The sequence below is a fragment of the Corythoichthys intestinalis genome, chromosome 11 (assembly GCF_030265065.1).
Source record: "Corythoichthys intestinalis isolate RoL2023-P3 chromosome 11, ASM3026506v1, whole genome shotgun sequence".
NCBI lineage: Eukaryota > Metazoa > Chordata > Actinopteri > Syngnathiformes > Syngnathidae > Corythoichthys > Corythoichthys intestinalis.
The window spans coordinates 27,929,368-27,952,775 of NC_080405.1; the positions used below are offsets into that span (position 1 = coordinate 27,929,368).

At 39.8% G+C, this 23,408-nt stretch overlaps 1 protein-coding gene across 5 annotated transcripts in view; it reads left to right on the forward strand.

The window, feature by feature from the left end:
- The window catches only part of fgf13a (fibroblast growth factor 13a), a 198,175-nt gene that overhangs the window by 147,342 nt on the left and 27,425 nt on the right, over positions 1-23,408 (forward strand). For 3 of the 5 annotated variants that reach the window (XM_057851045.1, XM_057851042.1, XM_057851044.1), the window contains one exon: positions 10,272-10,382. In XM_057851045.1, coding sequence (XP_057707028.1) covers positions 10,272-10,382 — 111 coding nt within the window. Of the gene's footprint in view, positions 1-4,367; positions 4,592-8,018; positions 8,676-10,271; positions 10,383-23,408 lie in introns of those variants that run through there. The other 2 variants (XM_057851046.1, XM_057851043.1) reach the window with 2 other exon arrangements.

Genomic DNA, 23,408 nt, shown 5'->3' on the forward strand with positions numbered 1-23,408 from the left:
AATTTACAAAGCACTCAATAACTTGGCCCCTCCCTACCTTGCCTGGCACCGCCAGACTATTCTCCGTGTATTTTTCAAACACTGTGAGAAATAGTCTGGGACCCAGCCCATTAACGGCCTCTCGAACAAGTACAAAATCAATCGTCCAATCAGATTCGTTTATTTGCGTGACGTGTTCTTAACAAGTAACGTTACTCTTGCGCGCCGAAAGTCATCACTACAACAACACAGATGGCGAACGGGAAAGTCGAGAATATGTTCCCACCGTGGTAAAACCAGTTTTAAATTACTAAAAACACATCGACACAAGTCATTGACAACAATCAATATGGCTCGCGCTAGCCATGTTGAATAAACGTCTCCATTCTCCGCTCACGCTAATTACTTGTTGCTTTAACAACGTCACGTCTGCCCGTCGCTGATTGGTCCACTTCGCTGTCTGTTTGCTGTGGCTTGCTCCGCCCTCGGAATTTGATCTGCCGGACTGTCGCCAGACTCAATCGCTGGAACAGCGGTGAGTCTGGTATACCAGGCAATCCCTACCTCACAGACCTACTCTGTCCCCACACCTCCTCCCGTCATCTCCGCTCTTCTAATGGAAACATCCTCGCACCGCCCCAACAACGAACACACCGAACGTGGGGGGACAGAGCTTTGGAACTCACTTCCTAAACCCATCCGTACCTGTTCAGACCTTCCTACATTAAAAAAAACTGTTAAAAACTCACTTTTTTAAACTAGCTTTTAACTTAAAATTATTTATTGTTTTGTTCTGTTCACTTTGTCTGCTGTTTTTGTTTTAACTGTAAAGCATCTTTGAGCATTGGTAAAAGCGCTCTACAAATAAAATGTATAATTATTAGGGGTGTAACGGTTCACTAAAATCTCGGTTCGGTACGTACCTCGGTTTTGAGGTCACGGTTCGGTTCATTTTCGGTACAGTATGAAAACAAAATGCAAAATATAAATGTGCTAGTTGTTTATTACACACTTTTGTGCTTTCAACTATAGGAACATTAGCCTATACAAAGCTAGAATTCTGCTCAAAAAGTAGCGGGTATTTAATTTGCCTTTGCCAATTTGCGTTTCAGACCCGCGTATTGGTCAGCTTTATTTCTGAAATAAAGAAGAAAAAAGAGGTCCTGTGCTAAAGAGAAAAGCATCCCAATGACAAAGATTTTAACATGTATTTTACAAATGAAATGCCTCAATGAATTTTTTTTTTTTCTATGAACGGTTTTCAAATGCTTTATTGGTGGATTTTCTCAAGTTAAAGCACCACACAGAAATTAATAAATTTAATTGTGTAAGCAGGATCTGTGTATTATTATTTAATTACAGGTGTTTTAGAACATTTCAATTCATTTTATTTAAATGGGCTATTATTTATTTTATTATGTATTTATATTTTACAAATGTGAAGTAGTGTTCATTTATATTGTATATTTTATGTTGTATAACTTTAGTTCGTATGTGAATATTAGTTCCTACTTGTTTTGTTGTGGTAGGAGGGTTTTGTATTAAACACGGGGCCGTGTTGGTTATTATTATAGCAGAGAAGACAGCAGTAAATCAACAAAGACAAGTCAACTGTGCCGCGATCTACAACTCAAGAGATCTGATGGACTCAAAAAGTGGGTTACGATTGCATATTAGTTTGAAAATAGACCGGATCCACCGTATTTTTACACGAGTGATTTCCGGTCTGCCCGATCTTAGCTAGTAGTATTGACGCAGGAGGGCCGTGTCTCGCGTCAAATAATAAACTCTGCCGTTCTTTTCGCGTGCGTCGCATTGAGCCGCTTCTGGGACGCGTAACACGCGGCCGCACTGCGACTGGTGTGCATTGGCTGATTGACTTTAACGCCCGCGTTTCACTGCGTTGTCGCGGCAGCCACGTTGTCGCGCCGTTGACGTTTCTGTGTTGTACTGTCCACAGTCCTACCGTGCTGGTCCTCATTATAGTAGAGAGAAGACGGAGTAAATATAATCTACACAAAGAAACTGTAACCTGATCGACTCACAGCCTCGAAAAGTAAGGGTTACATTATGTCAGAAACTCGTTCGGTACGCCTCCGTTCTGAACCGAGCACCCCGTACCGAAACGGTTCAATACAAATACATGTACCGTTACACCCTTAATTATTATTATTATTATATAATTTTTTCCCCTTCCCAAGTGGGAGCTTCCATGATCCTAATATACAATCTGCATACCGTGCACAGAGATGTCGAGATCTACAGTTTTCGGGAGCAGCAGCAGAGTAGATTAAAAACGTGAAGTACATGAGGAAAAAACTTAATGATGCAAGTTGATACAGGGTGACCCAAGAAAAAGTTTACACTGCCATAATACAACTTAAATGCCATGTTTATTCAGCTTAGAATTAGAATTTAATCACAAATTATACATTATTGTAAAGAACATGTACAGTAAACTCTATTTTTCAATGTGTCCTCCCTTAAGTGTCACAACAGCCTCCAGGCGCCTGCGGAACGCTTGACAGGTCTTCTTTATGTAGGATGCTGTCATCTTTTCCCAAGATCTAACAATGGACCTCTCCAAGGCTGCCACAGATGTTTGTGGCTTCTTACAGGCACTGTCCTCCACAATTGCCCATATGCTATAATCCAGGGGATTGAGATCTGGACTCTGGGGTGGCCACATATCACCTTGTCAATCAACTTTTTGGTCCGCACAGATCGGCACTTCCAGACCCAGGTTTTCGTGAGGCTGTTCCAGTATCTTTCAGCTTCTTTTTAACTTTGTAGACTGCACATCTGGATATTCTCAGATTTGCTGCAATCTCAGTAGGTGTCAGACCGGCACGCAGCAATTCAGGTACAGCTAAAGATTTCTTCATTTTCAGCAGAAGCACAGGAATTGTAGAGACGAGAGATTACCAGCTGCATTGAGTGACCTTAATGAATCACTTAAGCATGACAACCTATTTAGATATGTTTCAATGGCTTTTAAACAAGCAGTCAACTGAGTGTAAACTTTTTTTTGGGTCACCCTGTATGACACACATAAATGCAACTTCAATTTTAAAAAATCGTTAGAAAGTTGTATGGACTTACAATCCGCTAGCGTCATGTTTCTTGTTGTCTTCCAAAATTACACCTGTGTGACGGCGCTTCAGGTTTTCGTTCATAGCTGACGTGCTACCGAGGTATGCAAGCTCAGCTTGGCAAAGAGTACACACAGTGTATCCCTCCATATTTTCCTTGAAATAATTCGAGGCTCTGGCCATTCTGGTCTGCTTCTTTGGCTTTATGCCGCCATTCTAAACTTTATTCGCATGTAATTTTTTTTTTTAACCCGTCACTACCCATCGACGGTATGTTTTGCCCTTCGACGCATTTACGTCACAAGTCGGGACAGCTCTGGTGTGGACTAAATGTGATCTGCCAGGGTTTTATGGGGTTACATTAATACAAATATTTGTTTTGTAATATACTGTATATTTTTTAATATTTCATTTTTTTTTATTAATCATTGCATTTCTTTAATTATAATCAACAAAATATTTAATAAAAACTAAATTCATTAAAACCATTATTTTTATTTTATTTAAACTCTTTGACAATACATCCACTTCATTTAAACTGGAAGGACTGTGAATGCTCATCTTTCTCTGCTATCAACAACGCTAGATGTCCAATCCATTTTGACTGGGAGGGTTAGCAGAACTCATTCACTGCCAAGCCTCTCCCAGTCAAATAGGTTTGGACGCTTAGCCCCGTCAATGGCAATCTGTGTGTTAAATGATTGTCCTATAAAGGGTGAAAGCTACTCAACTCAGATGTAACAAAGAGCTGTACTTAAAGTTGACTAAAACACAATAAAAATAATAAGAATAACCAGTTTGAATAATAACAATAATAACAATTCAAGAAAAAGATTTTACTTTTAAGGTAACTCGAGAACACAGGCGTGTATAAATAGAAAGCACCTCACAGGAGGATATAAATAACAATGAGTACTTTTATGAGATGCAATAAAGAGATGACACATGATGGATTGTAATGCTTGCACATGTCATCAATTTGTTTGCAGTAGCAGACTCCTCTTTGTTTAAACCCAGTATACCCATTTTGACAGAGGAGACAAAAGTCCTTGTTTGTCTGCCTATTGTGGTCTCGCTCGATTGGCTGTCGATATTCATTCGCTCCAGAGTAGAAAAGTCCCACAATAACCGGTTAAGTCGGCACATTATCGGATCACTTTACAGCATGTGTGTAACATGAGAGCCATGCCTCATCTGCTCCTCCGAATGACAAGAAGCGTCCATTTTTCGACCACTTTTACCCTCAACCTGACTCCCCCCGACGTGTACACGCCCTCCAAATAAATGTTTAATGAGCCTTTAAGTCCTAATGTCGCTTAATGTCCTGTAATGATCTTCCCGTCGGTGGCCACGCCTCGATGCTGGCTCTTCCCTCGCGTGCATCTTCTGACAGATGTTGTGCGTTTCTCACTCCAACTTTGCCGAATGAACTCCGGAGCTTTTTTCACTACGCCCGACGACGCCCAGAACCAGCCACAAGTTCTCAACTATGAGTTTCCCTTTAAGAAAAACAGTCTCAGGTAGGCTGCGTGGTGCATTTATAGTATACTTGATTGTGTTATTAAGTGATGTATTTTAGGAGTGTCGATCTAATCGTGTACTAGGTGTATGAGCTGTCCTTGGTGCTGAAATGGGAATCTGCGGCTCTCTGTGGATGTTTGATGCTGAGTTTATTGTGATTTACTGATTTTCTTAGGCTTTTATGGGGAAATCCAGCTTTTACAGTATGTGTCTACTTTGGGACAATCAGTGTTGTTGTTGTTGTTGTTGTTGTTGTTTTTCAACAGCTTGAGAGCATTTATTGTTTTAGAAGATGCAATGTTTTGTTTTGTTTTGTTTTTTTAATCTGAGTGGTGGATTTAGTTGGTCGAATGTTTGGGGTTTTGAATCTGGGCTGTAGCATAACCTGTGTGGCATGTTGGTGCTTTTACATTCCAAAATAAAACATGGCATGAATATGTTATTTCATTTACGGGACCGAAAATGGAGATTTTGGTGATGTTATTACATTTGGGGGGGAAACAGAGTTCATGTGATTTAGTGCATTCTGCAGTTAATAATTTTCTAATAAATGAGGACAAACCATTTTATGGTAGAAATTTTAAATTTGTGCGAGGTGCTGGGCGTCAAAAAGGGTGGTGTTTATATGACTGCAGTTTTGTCTATGGACACCAGAGGGGGGCATTAGTCAGTTTGTTAAGCTAAGGGCGTATCAGCCTCTATCCGAGTGGGGAATGACTTTTACAATCAAGCTTGTTATTTATATCTTTTTATTTTATTTTTTTTGCATATATAGTTATATGTTTACACACATTTTTATTTTTTAAAGAATGTACATCAATTTGTCACTACATTGTTAAGGTACTTGGTGATTCTCATTTATTGTGAGTAACACTGCTGATTAGTAAAAGAGATTAATCATAAAGGACACTTTTTATTATCATTAATGTGAATTCATACACAAAATTAATGATTTATACCAACTGATGATATGTCCATATTTTCATGCTTCATTCATGTAAGGCTAAGTAAAGTGACACAAAATTGTGCTTAAGTGTGAATATTTGTTTAATCGATTGTACTGTACAGTATATACTAGTATGTGGCCTATTATTGGCAAGCCACCTCTCGAGCATCAAACTGCCTCTTGCTCAAACTAAACTGGTATAGGCTCTAACTTAAACCATGACCTCAACGTAGATGAGAAAATTAAAAAAGAAAAATGAAATCACAAGCAAGTGCATTAAATATTGCAGTACATACAAACATACTGAATCTGTCCGAAAAAGTCATTGCACAAGATTGTTGAGATGGCGTTTTGAAGCTCAATACTGACTGTTATCTAGTTTGCATATTTTCACCAAATTTGTATAATTTTAGGCCAATACATTGACAAAAAATGTTACGCTATGTAAGATGTTTCTAACATGTTTTCAATGCTTTTTCATATTTCAGATTAACATAAAAGCTCACAACATTAAGGCTTATTATTTAAAGTCATCCTTTGCTTAACCTTTGCATATGGTTAATGTTCGTATTCTTATAGCAGTCAATTTACTGTATAGCATCAAAATGTTTAGTTTTTCTGAAATTATTATGTTTGAATTCAGAATTTTTTTTTTTTATCTAAGTTTAGGACGGTAGGAAAACGTTATTTTCTATTATCAGTATGCTTGCTCTTTTAGTATTTAGTATATAGATTCAATTATGTGCCTTTTTCTTGTTTCAATTCCCCCCTGAGTTCAAAGACCAACAGGTGCATCATTATGAGGGAGCCTGTGCAATTTGATGGGTTTTTGAGACTTTTACATGTACACATTTTCCCTCAAAAAATTATTTGTCTGATGTAGAGTTTTAAGATACCCATCTCTGTGGCTAGGAGTGGGAACCTCTTGGTACCTCACGATACGATAGGCTTTGCGATACAAAGCTCACGATAACGATGATCTTACGATATGGCGACACAACAATTATCGATACATTGGTCAGGAAATCATTCAATGATATTCTACAAACGACTAATATACAGAAAAACAAGCTTCTGCTGTGAATTGGAATGAGTTGGTAGAGGGTGGCAGCCAATGAACATTCATTGGCTTCCAACCTCCCAGTTCAAACGGATTGAACGTCTATGGCCGTCAGTGGCAGCCAATGCCAGGCAATGAGGCAATTTTGGGCTATTTAAGATCATTTACCTGTTGATTTTCAGTTATTTCCTGTTGATTTTGGGGTATTTTATGGGTCACTTCCTGTTTATTTTGAGTTACATAACTGGAAGTGACCTGGGAATCACTCAAATGAACAGGCAGTGACTCAAACTCAACAGGAAATTCCCTAAAATGAACAGCAAGTGACCTGTAAATGCCCTGGAAATCAGACAGAATGACTGTAAATGCTCTGGTTTCGAATGAACGAACGTTTCTAGTCTAAATGGATTGGGCGTCGAGCACTGTCAATGCAACCTTAGAGTTAACTGAGACACTATTATAGTGGAAGATTTTGGTACTTGTTGGTTCCTTTTTATTTATTTATTTTTTAGACATTGACACCTTTTTAAAACGATATCTCGATTCTTGGCAGAAGCATATCGATAACGTTTGGGGATACAAAGTATCACGATATATCACCATTTTAATAGTTTGTCACACCCCTATCTGTGGCAAAGAAGATCAAATTGAAGGATAAAGAATGATTTGTTTTTTTTATTGCTCTAAAATCTTAAAAACATGAAAGAAAAATTACTGTAATTTTCGGACTATAACGTCACCCACCAAATTTCACACGAAAACGGTGTTTGTTCATTGATAAGCCGCGCTGGAGTTTAGGCCGCAGCTTTCCTCACTGTATTATGGGATATTTACACCAAAAGATATTAACCGGTAACACTTTAATTGACAGCAGCGTCATAAGACCGTCGTAATTATGACATGACACTGTCATGAGCATTCATTAATGCTTATGACAGATGTCATTTAGTGTCATCCGACAAATTATCTCACTTATGGATGGATATAAAAGATCCAAGATGGACATAAATGGAGCTTGTTACAAAATTTTCCGAATGACACTTAATGACTGACATCTGTCATAAGCATTCATTAATGCCCATGACAGTGTCATTTCATAATTATGATGGTCTTATGACAGTCTTATGATGCCACTGTCAGATAAAGTCTTACCTATAAACCCAAATAAATTAACAAATTATCCGCACTGGACTTAAAATGAGGAGAAACAGTTTCAGTTTATAGTCCGAAAATTACGGTAGGCATATTTTAAGACTTAAGATGGACCAGATGAGATCTGCTTTACTGTATGGGTTGATATTGAGAATTCAGTGCACACGTGCTTGCTGTGTCTGCGCCCACCCCTCTCTGTCCACCGTCCACCCCCTCCGTGCTGCTCATGTGCTAGATGGAAGTGGGATGCTTTCAGGCTGCTCTCAGCATTCTGCGCCTCGCCTCCGACATGAGGAGCGCACCGCCACTACTTCGTCAAAGAAAAGCCACGTTGATGATAGGTTGACATTCATCCGAGCCTCCCTCCCGCCCGCTTTTATCGTCATCATCAACTGCTGAAGGCAAGGGTGGTGCAAACAGGTGTTCGCCGGCGCGGCAGCACATTGGAGCCTGGCTCAGCAGGAGTGCGTGTGGAGCTGCAGGATGATGCAAAGGAGCTTCAGAGGAGATTTGCGGAGAAAAGGAGGGAGAAACTCTTTGCAAGGATCCACAATGGACTGCCTTTTATTTCAGGAGAAGTCAGTTCCTTCATTTTTTATGCATAATTTCGGATTTCCTTTGATCGACTGAAGCTTTTTTATCAAGCGAGTACAGGGGTCGGACCACCATCCCTGCTCGCGACTTGGACTCCAGACAAGAGGTGTTTTTTGTGATAGTCCAGCTGCCAAACTGGCCATGGCAGCAGCCATCGCCAGCTCCCTTATTCGACAGAAAAGGCAGGCGAGGGAGCGGGAAAAGTCCAACGCCTGCCGCTGCGTCAGCAGCCCCAGTAAAACGAAAGGGAGCTGCGACAAACCCGGGCGACTCAACGTCTTCTCCCGGGTCAAACTCTTCGGATCCAAGAAGAAGCGTCGGAGACGGCCAGGTCTGTTATGTAACGATCTCCTCGGCCATCGGGACTCATTAATTTTTGGAAGTGAAAGATGAATCACTCTGACAAAGTTGGGAATCCCGTCTGGTGTTAAGTGTCCACTGAGAAGTCACCTTTGTCTTCTAAGCCTGAGCAGAGGGACAAATTATAGGGATGCTTCATTTTTCAGTCTACAGTCTACCTCTCCAAAATTTGCAATGGATGTAACATGCAAAAGTATTTCATAGACTTCATTCTTCATGGTTTTCTTTTTTTGAAAGAAACCAAAGTATATTTTGCCTAGTTTCCAACTTTCATTGAGACTCGGGCAAAAATCTTATTCCAAACCACCAACCTCCTGAAAAACACTAAACAAAACACTAGGGCCGCCATAATGAATGGACGAATCAATAATTTGGATATGCAGTATCCCATTAATCATATGGAGACATTGTTTACCTAAAATTCCTCTTCGTTGAGCCTCTCAAGACAAACCAGGCTCATTTTCTGTTCTTATGGTCTTTGATAAAATTAGACTGATAATTCTAACTATTAATCAAAATAAGATTTTCCAAAATCCCATAGTCACGTAGTATTCTTAGACCAACTTTTTTATGTGCTGTTTTCCACTGCAGTTCATTTTAACATAATTCACAAGTTTAATGTTAAGTTAAAATATGAGTCGATTAGTCAACAACTGACAAAAATAAACAGTGATTTTCCAATGTTTATGGCAATACAAATACATACTTAAATAAACATGTATTATCACAGTTTACTCACAAATTAGTCTTCAATCTGATCCTGTTCACACACAAAACTGACAAAGATGTTTCGTCATTTTCCTGTCATTATAAGTCACTGGCATAAATCCATGGAAAAAACTTTATTTGTAGGAAAAAAATACTAGTACTTTGTATCCTGTACTCTGATTAGGTTCCACTGTCTTTGAAACGTACACGCGCAATAAAAAGAAATGCAATGCTTTACAGCGATAGACATCCAATCAATTGGAACTGGGAGGGTTGGCAGCTGTCAGCCTTCCCAGTTCAAATAGATTTGATGTCTGCTAATGAAAAATTTAAATGCACAGCTCAAGGATGAAAAGAGCCAGATCATTGGACGTCTATCATCGTTAATGGCACTGAAAGAATTATGTGTTGTCTGTTTGTTTGTGTTTAAACATGCAGAAAAACCGCTGTCTAATCACTCTGTTTGTTTGGACATCATGTGAAAACACCCTTCCAGCATGTGCACTTGTTTCATTTGCATCTAATAGGATATTTACATTTTCATCCATCACTGGAAATACAATAACAGGAAACCTTTTAGTGAAGGTCAAATGGGAGACTAAGTAAGATGAAAGGGCTGGTTAACCGCACCTACACTTGGGACAGTAACAAAAGAGTGGAGAGCTGTTAGCTCTTATCACACAACGTGCTGATGGAAGACAAGCAGGCGGCTTCTTGTATTGTCCTCGCAAATGAAATGCTGTTGTTTTCGTGATTACCATGGTAAAACAAAATGAAGAAACATTACAACACGATATGTGCGCTCACAAATCCCTGTTTGTGCACCCTCGTCCCCAAACCCCATTTTCTGTCTCCACAGAGCCCCAGCTGAAGGGGATTGTGACCAAGCTGTACAGTCGGCAGGGTTTCCATCTCCAGCTGCAGGCAGATGGAACCATTGATGGAACCAAGGAGGAGGACAACGGCTACAGTAAGTCTCAGAGGAACGCTAAGGGAACACGCTGACTATGCAACTGCCACTCCAATCAATAACTGCTTTGATATTTACTTTATATGCTGCTTTTGAGGTGGAGGCACATGAGGGGAGGGCAAAAAAAAACAATTTCTATTTGTAGTGCAGAATGCATGCAGGCACACAAGATACACTAGGTATATTTTTGTACCAATGTACAAATCAGACACTTTGTACAGTGTCTAAAAGTTACAATATGACACTCTCAAGGCAGTGTGTGTAGTTTTTTTTTTTTTTTTTTTTTTTGGGGGGGGGGGATGTTTTTCAAAATGCTTTATTTAAAAAATCTTACCTCAGAAACTTTCACTTGAAGGTTTACATTGTAAATATGTTTTTGAAAGTCCTTTCGCGAACAAAGCCATCATAAGGATTGGGGGGGGGGGGGGGGTGTTAAAGGGATCCTCGACCTTAAATACATGTAGGCTCTAATAAACCACAATTGTTCTCTTCTACTAAAATATGTTGTTAGAAACACATAAAATGTTAAATCAATGGCAATATTTCATAATATTTAGTACATATTTTGACCAATAGTTGGTGCCATGTTTTGCGGGCTCAGAGCGTAAATGGGATGTTTCCAAATGTATAGCATGTACAACAATTGCCTATTGCTGCCTAAACTCGTGAAGAAAAAGCCATGATGTGCTGCTTTTGGATGCAATTTCCAGTCAAATGGAAACAAGGGGAGTGACGTGAGTCTCCACAGATTTCCTGTTGACACGAAGAGGAGAAAGGTTTGGGAAAATGCCGGCACACTAGCAAAACTTCCCAAGGACCCAAGGCTTTGTTCTCGCCATTTTTCTCCTACTGCGTTCGAGGCTTTTAGTCGACGACAACTTATGAAGGAGCTCACCGGAGCGGTTGGATATAACCGCAGACTAAAATCAAATGCTGTTACAACTATTTTCCCTCACAAAAAGCCTCAACGTGCCTCGGATATCGAGTGAAATGTGCGCAAAAAAGCGCCAAAGAGAAGAAACTCTGGCCGCGCTCTAAAGCGGCCAAGCTGCTCCTGTCGCTACAGCGGTAGGCGAACCTTCGGGCGTACCGCTAGTCACAGAGGAAGCTAATAATTCACTTCTACTGTCAGTTCATCAGGCAGTAAGCGTGTCTGTTCAGTATTCACCTAATATGAGTGATGCTGCTACTCAAACTGATCCAAACACGTCCGATGCAATGGTACAGTGGCCGCCGAGCACTTAATATAGACCACCCTTACGTAGCTAATTGTGAGTTGGATGTACAAGACATGGAGGACACTCGATCCAGATGACGAATTTAATGAGGACAGCTATGACACGGCTCCGATCCTGACTATCACACGTGTGCATTCAAAGTTTTATTACCTTCAGTGACAGTTTATAATGTCTATTGTCATGAAAATAAAAATGCTCGAATGACAAGGTGTGTTCAAACATTTGGCCTGTACTGTATGTAAAGCACACGACAGCTCTGGATGCTAACAATCTACATAATTATATTGGAATAAGTTTGAAAACGCAATAGCTTACCTTGAAGATCTGCTAACAAAAACCGGAGTTCTCAGCAGCATACACTCTCTCGCTCCGTTGTCATTGAGACGCACTTGTCGCGACTACATCACCAGTTTTGGCCAACACTTTTCTTATCAGATACTGTATTTCCTGCGCTGCATTTTGCCCTTGCTGCTCGTCCTGTGAACGGCCGACAGTGCTGTTCTGCTCTTCACTTTTCCAATCTGGTTCAAATTGGAAGGGCAGAACCGACGACATGTTGGGGTAGCTAACGAGTGACGCTGGAAGTTCGGCAACGGGCCCGTTGACGTTACACACTGCTGTGTAACAAGAATGGCGACCTATCACTTAAAATAATTTTACAAACTTTATTAAAACGAAAACATTAAGAGGGGTTTTAAAATCAAATTATTATAACCAGGGGTGCACATAATTTTTTCGCCCAGGTTCTCAGAGGAGGACCTGGAGATGTGACTTGGTCCTCATTGAGCTTGAGAGCCGACCCGCCTGATGCGATAAATTTATGACAAGCTTTACTTAGAGCCAATTAACTTTAATTAATTATATTAACAATTAATGCTTGATTAACATCAATCGGCACAACAAAATTGCCATTACTTTGAAGTGAAATGTAAAGAAATTAACATAAAAGCACCAATTTAAAATAAAGGGCATTATGCGGCTCCCACATTAACTCCAAGCCTTTTTAAAAGTGGGATGTCCTCCTCATAAGACCTCATTGAACGTGCATGTTTAGCTTTGTAAAATGCGAGCAAAAACACGTTTGTCAGTGCATGTCGCTGTTCATTACCTTTATTCCGCGACTTGTCCATAGGGCGAGTGGGGTCATGTCTGACATCGATAGTTTGCTTAATTGCCACATGCTCTGTTTTTTTCGTGCTTTTCAAAGTTTGGATGGCTGAAATTCTTTGACCCTACATAAAATGCGCTGCTCTTATCGGCGACATTGGGATTCTCACGGCACATTTTGTACCGCATTTCCGTGCGAGCATCATTTGCTTCTAGCCATGGTACCTCCTGTAGCCACTTTTCAGCAAAAGTCCTTTTTTTTCGGTAGCTCCGGTGACGTCTCTGTCGTCTGTCTGTCTTTTGACGGGGGTGGGGGAACACGGAAGTAATTACTCAGTGTGGCCTTTCTCTTCGACATTTTGAGGAGTTATTTTCTCGTGTCCGCCGCAAATACAGTGGTCAGCCATCAGTATGCAAAAGCGTATGGAAGCCGTTGAGGGGCAGCGCGTTTGTCTACGTCCAGTACGCATGCGCGCATGCGGACCACTTATGTGCACCCCTGACTATAACTCATACTAACATTTATCTTTTAAGAATTGTCTTAAAGATCGAGGATCCCTTTAAAAAAAAAAAAAAAAAAAAAAAAGAATCCCCAAAGTTTTTCGGTTTTTGAGAAGCTATCACCATATTACAGCTGTCAGCTGCTAAATGCAATACCCAAATTGTCAGTTGCTAATATTTCAAAATTTATCAAAATGAAGGTCCAAATTTGTGGATTTGAATAAATGGTCTTATATTTTATTATCATGAACTTAATCAAATTTGAAGAAAAATAAAGATGTGGTTACTTCACTCATATTGCAGACAGACATGAAACATCTTTTTTTGGGGGGAAGTTTGTCAAAAGCTGAATAATGACAGCTAAAAATCCTCAGTTTTCGACCCAACTGTCTGTTTTGACAGAATGGCTCACATTTCTCATATTTTTTATCCTCTATAAAATGTAATTGTTAGGTATTGGTTGAGCTCTATTAATAACTTTCAGTAGTTGTAGTTTTCATATTCCTATTCTTGAAACGTGCATGTTTTCTACAGCCATGGGAAAGTCCTTGTGCTCGGCACGCTGTTGTGTAAACTGATCGCTGCCTCTCCGCCCACTGGCTTGTCGTTTTCCTCTAGACAGATGAAAGAGAAGATCAACGTTAAAGCAACAGCGCAGCCACTTGTCTGCCGTGGCGATAATGCAGCAGCAATAGGCTGCTTACAATTAACTGTGCTTTTACACTATCGCACTGTTTAATGAACCTGTGTGATACATCCACTTTGCCTCTGTGCGATATTGTTAAGAAAAAGTTCTGCCATCTGCACTGAAAGAACACTTTGCCAGTTAGAAAAAAACTTTTGTTTCTAATCTTCTACCTAAATGAAATGGCAGCCACTTTTTACTAAGCAGCGAGCAGCAGGACTCTTCAACTCCAAAAGTCATAATTTCTGTTACACTACCCACACTTTCCTCACTAACGTGGAAAAGTGACCTCATGATTGTTGTGAGGAGGCAATTTTTAAAGTATCCTGCTTAAACTGAAAAGAGAAGGAAGAGTGAAGCTCTTTGCACAACTCCAAAAATAGCATTGTTAGGTGCTGGGTGCGCTTGTCTCCATGGTGACGGTGAGCGCAGTCCTCTTGGAGCTATTGGTGTCTTGTGATGGTGGGAGAGGACCTACTCAAACGCACATATACATAAGTAAGAGCAAGGGTCCAAATAAGATCTTCATATAGCCAGTCGAAACACAAGTCTAGAAAATCACATCAACAGTAAAATCATAAACGTAATCCTAAATCAACCTTGAATAACATGCTTTTCAAGTAATTGAACTGAACACTGAAAAATAAAAGATGAATTATTGACCAGATAAACATTCCCCTTCAAAACAGGTGAGACTGATGACATCTCCTTTAGTTTTATTGTAGTGGAAATGTTTTTGTATGTGTTTTAATGCCAAAAAAATGTATTAGATTTATCACCTTTAAAGTCCCACTGTCACTGACAAAGGGTACTTTACTGAATTCACTAAGTCACAACCCGTTGCCCCTTTGTTTTTAAAATAAACCAATTTCCTCTAGTTATGTTATTGTTGATAATGGAAAGTGAGTTCTGTGATAGTAGCACTTACAAGTAGACAACATATCAAGATGTTGAGCTAAAATAGTTATTCGCTAATTGTTTAACATTGCCTACCTATAGCTGTTCTCAACGCAGTGAGCATTAATGAATATAGTGGTCTGTCTTGCATTCAGGTGCAACTTCAAAAGGGAGGAGTAATAACCCAGATAGCAAAATAGAACTGGCCGGACATGGGCCAAATGTATGGCAAATTCCGGCCCAACTTCGTAAAACGGATCCGCCCCAGTGTCTTTTTGAACAATGGGCCAAACTCAGTATGGATTCACTTGCCGGAACAGCACAGTTTTGGGCCAGAACTGGTCCAAAGTAGCAGACAATAGCACACATGTTACCCAGTCTGGGTCAGATTTAAATCAAAACCATTTTCAGAATTAAATTTGGGGTCCATTTTGTTCAGTGTATCATACTTTAATGTGTTTGTATTGCAATTAAATTTGTTTATTTAAAGCAATAATGACAACACTTGTTTTTCATTCCATTTATTAATGCTAATTTATTAATGCAACATACAGCAACAATACAACATTGTTTTTTCACAAAATATTTTTATTGGAACAAGCAACTCCACGTTAAAGATGACCCATTTTTAGACTGTAAACAACATATTGTATTTGTTCAGGTTCTGGGGTAACGGAGGACCTATATCAGTGATGATGAGAGGGAGTGGTAGATGGTGTCCGAAAAATCCGATGGGCCGTTTGGTGACAGGCAAGCAGTACAGGATCTGGGGGGGCACAAAAATGAGCTCAGTATCAGGATTACAAGATTTTTTTGTTGGCTGAAAGTCACATACCTATAGGTGAGTTGTTGATCAGTCAAAAATGTGAGGCCATGGACTTGTTTAAATAAGCTGCTGATGATGATAAGCGGCACCTGGTCCCAGGTCACCCATCCATGTAATCAAGGCAGAAATACACAAACACAAGGAGGAGGGCCTCTGTTTCAATAATAGTATTCAAACACTGAAACATTTACAGCAACACAATAAATGCTTTCTCCCTCCATATTTTGTTATGCAACAAATTTTAAATTACTTAACTTGCAGACATGGCAGATCTCTTGAATATACCGGCCATTTTATTAACACTCGATTGAATAACTTGTTTAGCAGTCAAGAAGTGACTTCAAAACGCAATTACGACAGTGCTTACCATAAAAATTTCCGAACGCCGAGATGATGTGTCCTGTATTCTGCATGTTCTCCTGTTTAAGGCAGATTCTGACGTTCACCTCTCAAAAAAAAAAAATCCTGACTTTGCGTCACCTCAACACGCGTGACGTGAACGTCGAAGGAATGTGATTGGTCTGCTCAGAACGTTTCCGGTTCAACACAACAACACCGCCGTTTTCAAACATTTCCAAACGTTTTCTGTGTCGCCTACGCGTCAACATTGTTATTAACAACATTTGTTTGTTCAGTATTGATTAGCTGCGACTGCAAAGACACACGTTCCATCTTCATTGCCATTGCTGTCAGTTACCGGAGTCGCAGCGGATGCCCGCCTTCAGAGTGTGCGCTGAGTGGCGTCACACGCCAGCGTGTCCGGTCTACACGGTCCGCCCCGGACCAGTGCCTAACTTATCATTTGGACTGTCAGACTGATGACACGGGCGGCATCTGGCGCACTGACGTTCAGCGGGTATGATTGCAATGGGGATCTGGCGAGCTGAGGCCGGATCCGGCACAGAGTCAGGTGCTATTTGGGAAGTGTCCTGCTTGAGGCTGTGCAAAATGCAGGAGGGGGCATTGAAATGAAGTACTGTCTTGGATAAATCTGGATGTTTGGCCACCCTAACGGGTCAAAATATTAGCTTCATCCTCACTCATACTGCAAAATAATGACCCAAAAAAAAAACATCGACAAAACGTTAATCAGACTGATCACCTCATGGAGCAACGCCCCCACAGCTTCACCGAGGCACCTTTACAAGCCCCCTAGAGTAAAGCAGGGTGACCGGATCACCACTCCTCAACTCCACAAACGTAATGGGGTCCCCACTACCAGCAGGGCCCAATATGGGGATGGCCCCTGCCCAGAAGGACAAGAACCTGCCTCCTGCCCACCATAGTCAGGGGCAAGTAAGGTGCCAGGATTGATAGGATGAAAGTTTGCCCCAAAAGGGGGCCAAGCCCCGACCGCCATGCCATACAATAAGGTGAAATCATCCTACCGCACTTTTATTCCTGCCAACCTTTGACCCTAAACCATGAGTGTGTTCCCTGCTGTGAGTGAGGCGCGATGACCACGGAGCACTTGTGTCCCTTAAGCCTGAGTTATACTCCCGCGTTGCGGTGACGGCGCAGCGACTATGGCATCATTTGACATTCGATGGTTCTCCGTACAGGTGACGCGTTGCTCTGTAATTCACCACCAAGCCACTTGAGGGGTGTGGCGTTATGTTTGTACGGTTTTGACTTCCTCTTGTGTAGTTTAACGGAGAAAAAAAATAAACAATGCAAGATGGAACGCTTGAATGTGGATCTTCAGCTCATCAACATTTAATAAATGTTGATCATACAAATGTTGAGGCGTAGGCGACACAGAAGACGGTTTTGAGGTGGTCTGTCCAACTTTTGATGCTGCATAGAGTTCTAGCCTCGGGTGGAAACCAGTTAGCTGTAGCGGCTAGCTTCAAACTGGTGTCGAGCACTGCGTCCAGCGTTTTGTCCGAGGTCTGCAAAGCCCTCCAGCCCGATTTGTTTGCCATGTCCTACAAACAGCCAGTGGGAAGCCATAGAAGATTTCTGGCGTCTATGGAATTTCCCAAACTGCGTTGGAAGCCTTGATGTTAACGTTATCATAAAAGCACCGAGGTACTCTCAATCAGCGATGATGTATCGTGTGTAAACTGTTGTTGAAAATGAAACATCAAAACAACTCTTTTGACACCAAACCTGTGCTTTATTATTCATATACTTGAAGTGTGACACGTAGATAAGTCACAGACACACAGCAAACATACATACACAATAAATGATGAAGTGCACCGACCAAAAATACGACATGAAGTGATAAAAAGCTGGCAGTTTTTGGCCGACTGGGTCGTTGCTTCAAGTGGCCATTCGATTCTAAACACACACATACTGTACTTGTCTCGGTGGTTCTTCCATTTTTTTAATTCAATCGCTGGCTGACCTCCAGCCCCATATTTTCAGCAATCTCCTCCCACGAATTGCTTGCAATTTGGCAATCTTCATAATGTCTTGACGAGACATTGTAGAAGTTGTCGTACTTGCTCTTCGTTGATACTTTTGTCGGCTTGGTCCATTTTTGCTTGTATAAAAATAATTTTTGAGAATGGCGGTGATTTCGCGTTAAACCGGAGACAACAGCCTGAGCGGACCAATCATAGTCCATTTCCACCACGTCACACGCGTTGACGCGACGCGAAGTCAGAAGAAAAAGAAGGACCCAGAGAGGCTACGGCATAGGGTCGTATATCAGGTCTTCGTTGACGGCGCAGGTCTGACGCGGAAGCATAACCCTTAAGTGACACTACACTGAAGAATCATTTATCTTTGTCTAATCCGATTATTTAAATCAAAACAATCTTTATTCATACAGAGCTTTTCATACATAAAGAATGCAGCTCAAAGTGCTTCTGAAAAATAGAACCAAAATCGAACCCCACAGACTTTGTGCAATCACCACTGTGTCCTTTAGCCTTAATTCGATCTCTCCAAAAGCAAAGGTCAGCGTGTGGTTAGAGGCCCGCCACTCTGGCTGCCCTCCTTCAGGGTGCTCAGGTGTTTTCTAGGAGCCAGAAAGTAATTGGGCTCCCCAGTCTTGAGATTCAGCGGTAATACATGTGAAATGAAGAGGACTGGTTGTGTATGTGCTTGCACATGTTGCTACATGGGGGGAATAACCTAGAAAGGAGGTTAGCATTTGATAAAAAGAGTCTTTGTTGATTTGATTAATTTGTTTAAGCTTTGTACGTTGAGCCAGAGTCCTTCTAGTGTAGTCATGCTGGTGCTTCCCCTCATGAGCAATCAGGGATCTGTGCCTTGCCCAAGTACAGTTGTACGTGCAGACAGGTTGAAGCTCCGAGAGATGCGTATCGAACCTCTCTGCTCGCAAGGAGTTGACAGTTGACAAGCCACCGCAGCTTGTGGGTGCCTGCGCTGTAAAAGTGATAAGGGTGAACGTAATGGCCTTCTAAAAGCTTCTACAGTGCACTTTGCTCAGAGGTGTCCGACGACAAAGACCATTGGAAGGACGCGCTGTGACCTACAGCTCAACTGATATGAGAAGTAGGGATGGACATTGGGGAATATGTATACTGTAACGTGTGGTTGAAAACAATTTAATGTCAATTTTTTTTTTTTTTTTTTTTCCATAATGAAAGATAATAACAAAACTTCACTTGTTTAATTATTTTTCAAGCAATTAAAGGATTAATTAAACCAATTAAATAAAACAGTTTGCTGCAAATTCTTCCTTGGTATAGACAAATGTGTTTTTTCTTTTTTCCATCTTGCAAACCAATTTTAAATGCATAGATTATTAATTAAACAATTATTACAGCTATTATTATTCAGAATGAAAACATTTTGTTGCTGTCATTTTGGAGAATCTTTAAATCATCAAAGGGAGTTCAACAGGGCTCAACTTTAAATCCTCTTTCTTTTGTTGTATTTTGCTTATGTTTCTCAGAATATAGTGAGATTTTTTTTTTTTAAACTGAATCGTTCAACCTTTACTTTTTTTTATTTTTCTTTTATACTTTATTTTGTTTATGAAACCTTTAAGTGGAAGAAAAAAACATTTTCATTTGAGGTTTAATATTTGGCAAATGCTGTATTTTATTCATCATTATCATCAAGAGGAGACATTTCCTCACGGTTCTATTGTATTACACTTGCTTTATTTCATATGTCAGGTCAAAGATGTAATGTAAAAGAACTGTTTTGAAAAGAATAACTTTTAATTCAAAATTACTCTAAGATAGTGTTTTTTGTCAATTTGCATTGAAAGCAACAGTGTTAGGAAAGAACCCACAGAAAAGAAGTATGACTGTTTTGTTGTCCCTATTAGTAAAGACTCAGTCGTTTTTTTGCCTCTATTCAGCTTCCCTGCCTGCATTTTATGGAGCACAGACACTCTCATACAACACAAGGCCGATATTAATTAGTTGTACCTCATTGACCAGCGAGGCTGCTGTTGGCTCACTCAGCTTCACACTCTGTGCGACACAGACCTCATACACATTGTGTATGCGCTTGAGTGTCTAAAATGAGAGGAGTAGCAGTCGTGTTGTCTTCATTTTGAACATAGAACAAGTTGGTAGTCATTTCATAAATGTGCTTACAAAGCGTGTTTCTCATCTCTTGTGATGTGAACAGTAAATACTACATGTATGCCTCAGCATGCATGACACTGTTGTTTTAAAAGCACCATTTACATTTAGGGCCATAAACCAGCGATGTAAACCATGCAAAACCATGTAATAAAACCTTTAATGGTGCCTTTAAAGCAAGAGTAAGCAATAGTTGTTTTCGTTTGTTATGTCTTTTCTTGTTTAGCCTTAGGGCTGTGGGGTGTAATGTGATTTTATACAGCTATCGTAAATCTCTATTGACTTCAGTGAATGCATGTTTGTTGGAATTAGTTTGATACGTACTTGTTCCTAAACTCTGAAACAAGATTGTTTTTACGTGTGAGGACATGCTCTGTTCACTTCATAGCCGATATTTTAAAAATGTCAAGCCGAAGAAATTTAACGGTCATGATCACGTCTTGATATAAACATAGTTGAATCATAATATGTTTCATGTTTCTCGAAAAAGTAACTTTTCTTTCCTGATAATGCTGGATGGTTGTGCTTGGGAACAATGGAGTTTGAAATATTCCTAATGTAGTTGTTATGCTGTGATGTTTATTGGAAAATTCAGTGGGATGATTCAGTTGAGTGGAAACAGTGGGGTCATATTTGAATATACATTAAAAGGCAGGCACATTTCCATTTGTGATGAATGGGATAGAATAGTTGACCGTTTCTGTCATTCTGTTACAGTAATAAAATCTTATGAGGATTTTTTTTTTTTAATATATCAGATATGAGACAAAATACTAAAAGAAATTAATAAATTAAAGAAACAAAACAAAAAAGAGACATGATGAAACAGAAAAAAATCAAATAAATTATAAGGGGATTATTTATTTGTTTATTTATTATATATTTCTTTTTATGAACTGAATGAATGAATGCTTTGTTTGGACATGAAAAAAAACAACAACAAAAAATCTGACAAAACCAATGATATACCTGAGATAACAGCAACAATATATAAGACAATAATAATAAATAATATCAGAATTTATTCATTGTTTCCAAAAAGGAGTAGGATGAAGCATTTGCTTTAGGGCTGTCCCAAACGACTAATTTCGTCCCGATTAGTCAGCCGACTATTTTTACGATTAGTCGACTAATGTAATTTTTTTTTTTTTTTTACGACTTTAATAATGAAATTTTTGTTGAAGCTTATTAATTCACAAAAAACATTTTGGAACACCTAAATTCGTTATTAACGTATAAATAAATAACATAAATATCAATAATAAATCACAAACAATGAGGTCAAATGCTGCCGGCATTAACTAGTGCGAAAAAAATGTAAACGGAAACTACACTAAGACTTCACCTCTTTAACAGGAGTCAAAACAATTCTTACTCTTTTTGTGGTATGTCATTGTCTGTATTGTTCTAAATTTTAAAATGAATTGCAATGTCCTGGACAACCATTTTCAGAATACTTTGTGTGAGTTCAGATGCTTTTTCTGGTGTGCATTCCGCATTTTTGGGGGAGGGGAAAAACTGTTCAACTTTTGTTTGTTTTAACCTGAAAATAGCTAAAGTACAGGGCACACTTAAGTATTGCAATTATTTTGAATGAGAGGCACACATACTCACAGTAACAAAAATTACATATATAGTATTAATTTATTTATTTATTTATACTATATGTATATACACAATGTGGGAGCTTCCATGATCCTAATAAATTTAATAATAATTAAAAATATATATTGTATAATATCTATATTAATTATTTTATTAAATAAAAATGTACGCTGATACGACGCACATAAAGGTAACTTCCACTTTTAAAAAATCGTTAGAAAGTTGTATAGACTTATAATCCGCTAGCTTGTTGTTTCTTGTTGTCTTCGAAAATTATACTTGGGTGACGGCGCTTCAAGTGTTCGTTCATAGCCGACGTGCTACTGTGGTATGCGAGCTCAGCTTAGCAAAGAGTACACACAGTGGCATCCTCCATATATTCCTCTAAATCCAGGCTCCGGCTATTCTGGTCCGCTTTTTTGGCTTTGTGCCACTTTCACATGTCACCAATTCTGCCCTTTTTGGTAATTGGCGGTGTTTTCAACTCCTCGCCGTAGTGAAAAGTGAACCGGCGATTCACTTGGCTCGTTGTCATCGGTTCGTCCGATTTCCTCCTCAGGAAGGCGGCAGCATTCATAAAAACACCGAGAGGCGTCGGATGGCTCTTTATGGATACCTTTATTGACCAAAACAAAAACGTGAGGCGTGCAGCCACTGAACTCTGCGGTACCTGCGCACTTTCCCAACTCACCGATCTCGCTCCCTCTCTCTCGCTCACCCACTTTCTTCCTCTTTGCTCAATCTGACAATGCCAGTCACATTGAAATAACAGCGGCACCCTTGGGGGTGCCAGTAACAACCGCTTGCATCGCGAGCGCCCGCCATTCTAAACTTTATCCGCATGTATTTTTTTTTCAACCCGTCATTACCGTCAACGGTATGTTTTGCCCGTCGACGCATTTACGTCATCGATGACGTCGACTAGTCGGGACAGCTCTAGTTTGCTTATTAAAACCTACCCCCTTTTCTATTCCTCAATTACAGTGGGGAGAACAAGTATTTGATACACTGCCAATGGGAAAGTGCATCAAATACTTGTTCTCCCCTCTATATGTCAGTCTGCCCTGGAAGAAAAAGAAAGAAGAAAGAAATCAAGTAAATAACCATCTACATAAGATGCAAGAGAAAAAATAAAATCTAAATGTTTGATAATTTTGGAACAAAAATATGACTAATCAAGACTCAATTAAAATGCTAACTAAAAGTTGAATAAGGTGAGCTAAGTAAAACCGCTCTGTTCTTGTAAGTTGCTCCATTTGAGCGTGTCTCTTCTTATGTACTGCTGTGCATCCACATGCTCAAATAAAATGAAAATGAATGGAATGGAAATCACGTACTGTACCACAATTGGAAAACCAAAATTTTCTAGGAAATATAGAAATACTACTTTTGTGTTTATTGTTACAAAGTCATTAAGAATCTCAAACTGAGTAGAGCTATCCCGACTAGTCGACATAGTCGACGTCATCGATTACTTAAATCCGTCGACGAGCACAACATCCCGTGGACGGTTAATGAAGGGTTAAATAGATATATGCGTGCAAAGTTCAGAATGTCGGACGCTCGGTATGCATGCGGGGAAAGCGGCACAAAGCCAAAAAAGCGCGCAGTGTTCAAAACATTGACTTATTTCAAAGAAACAAAGGAGGG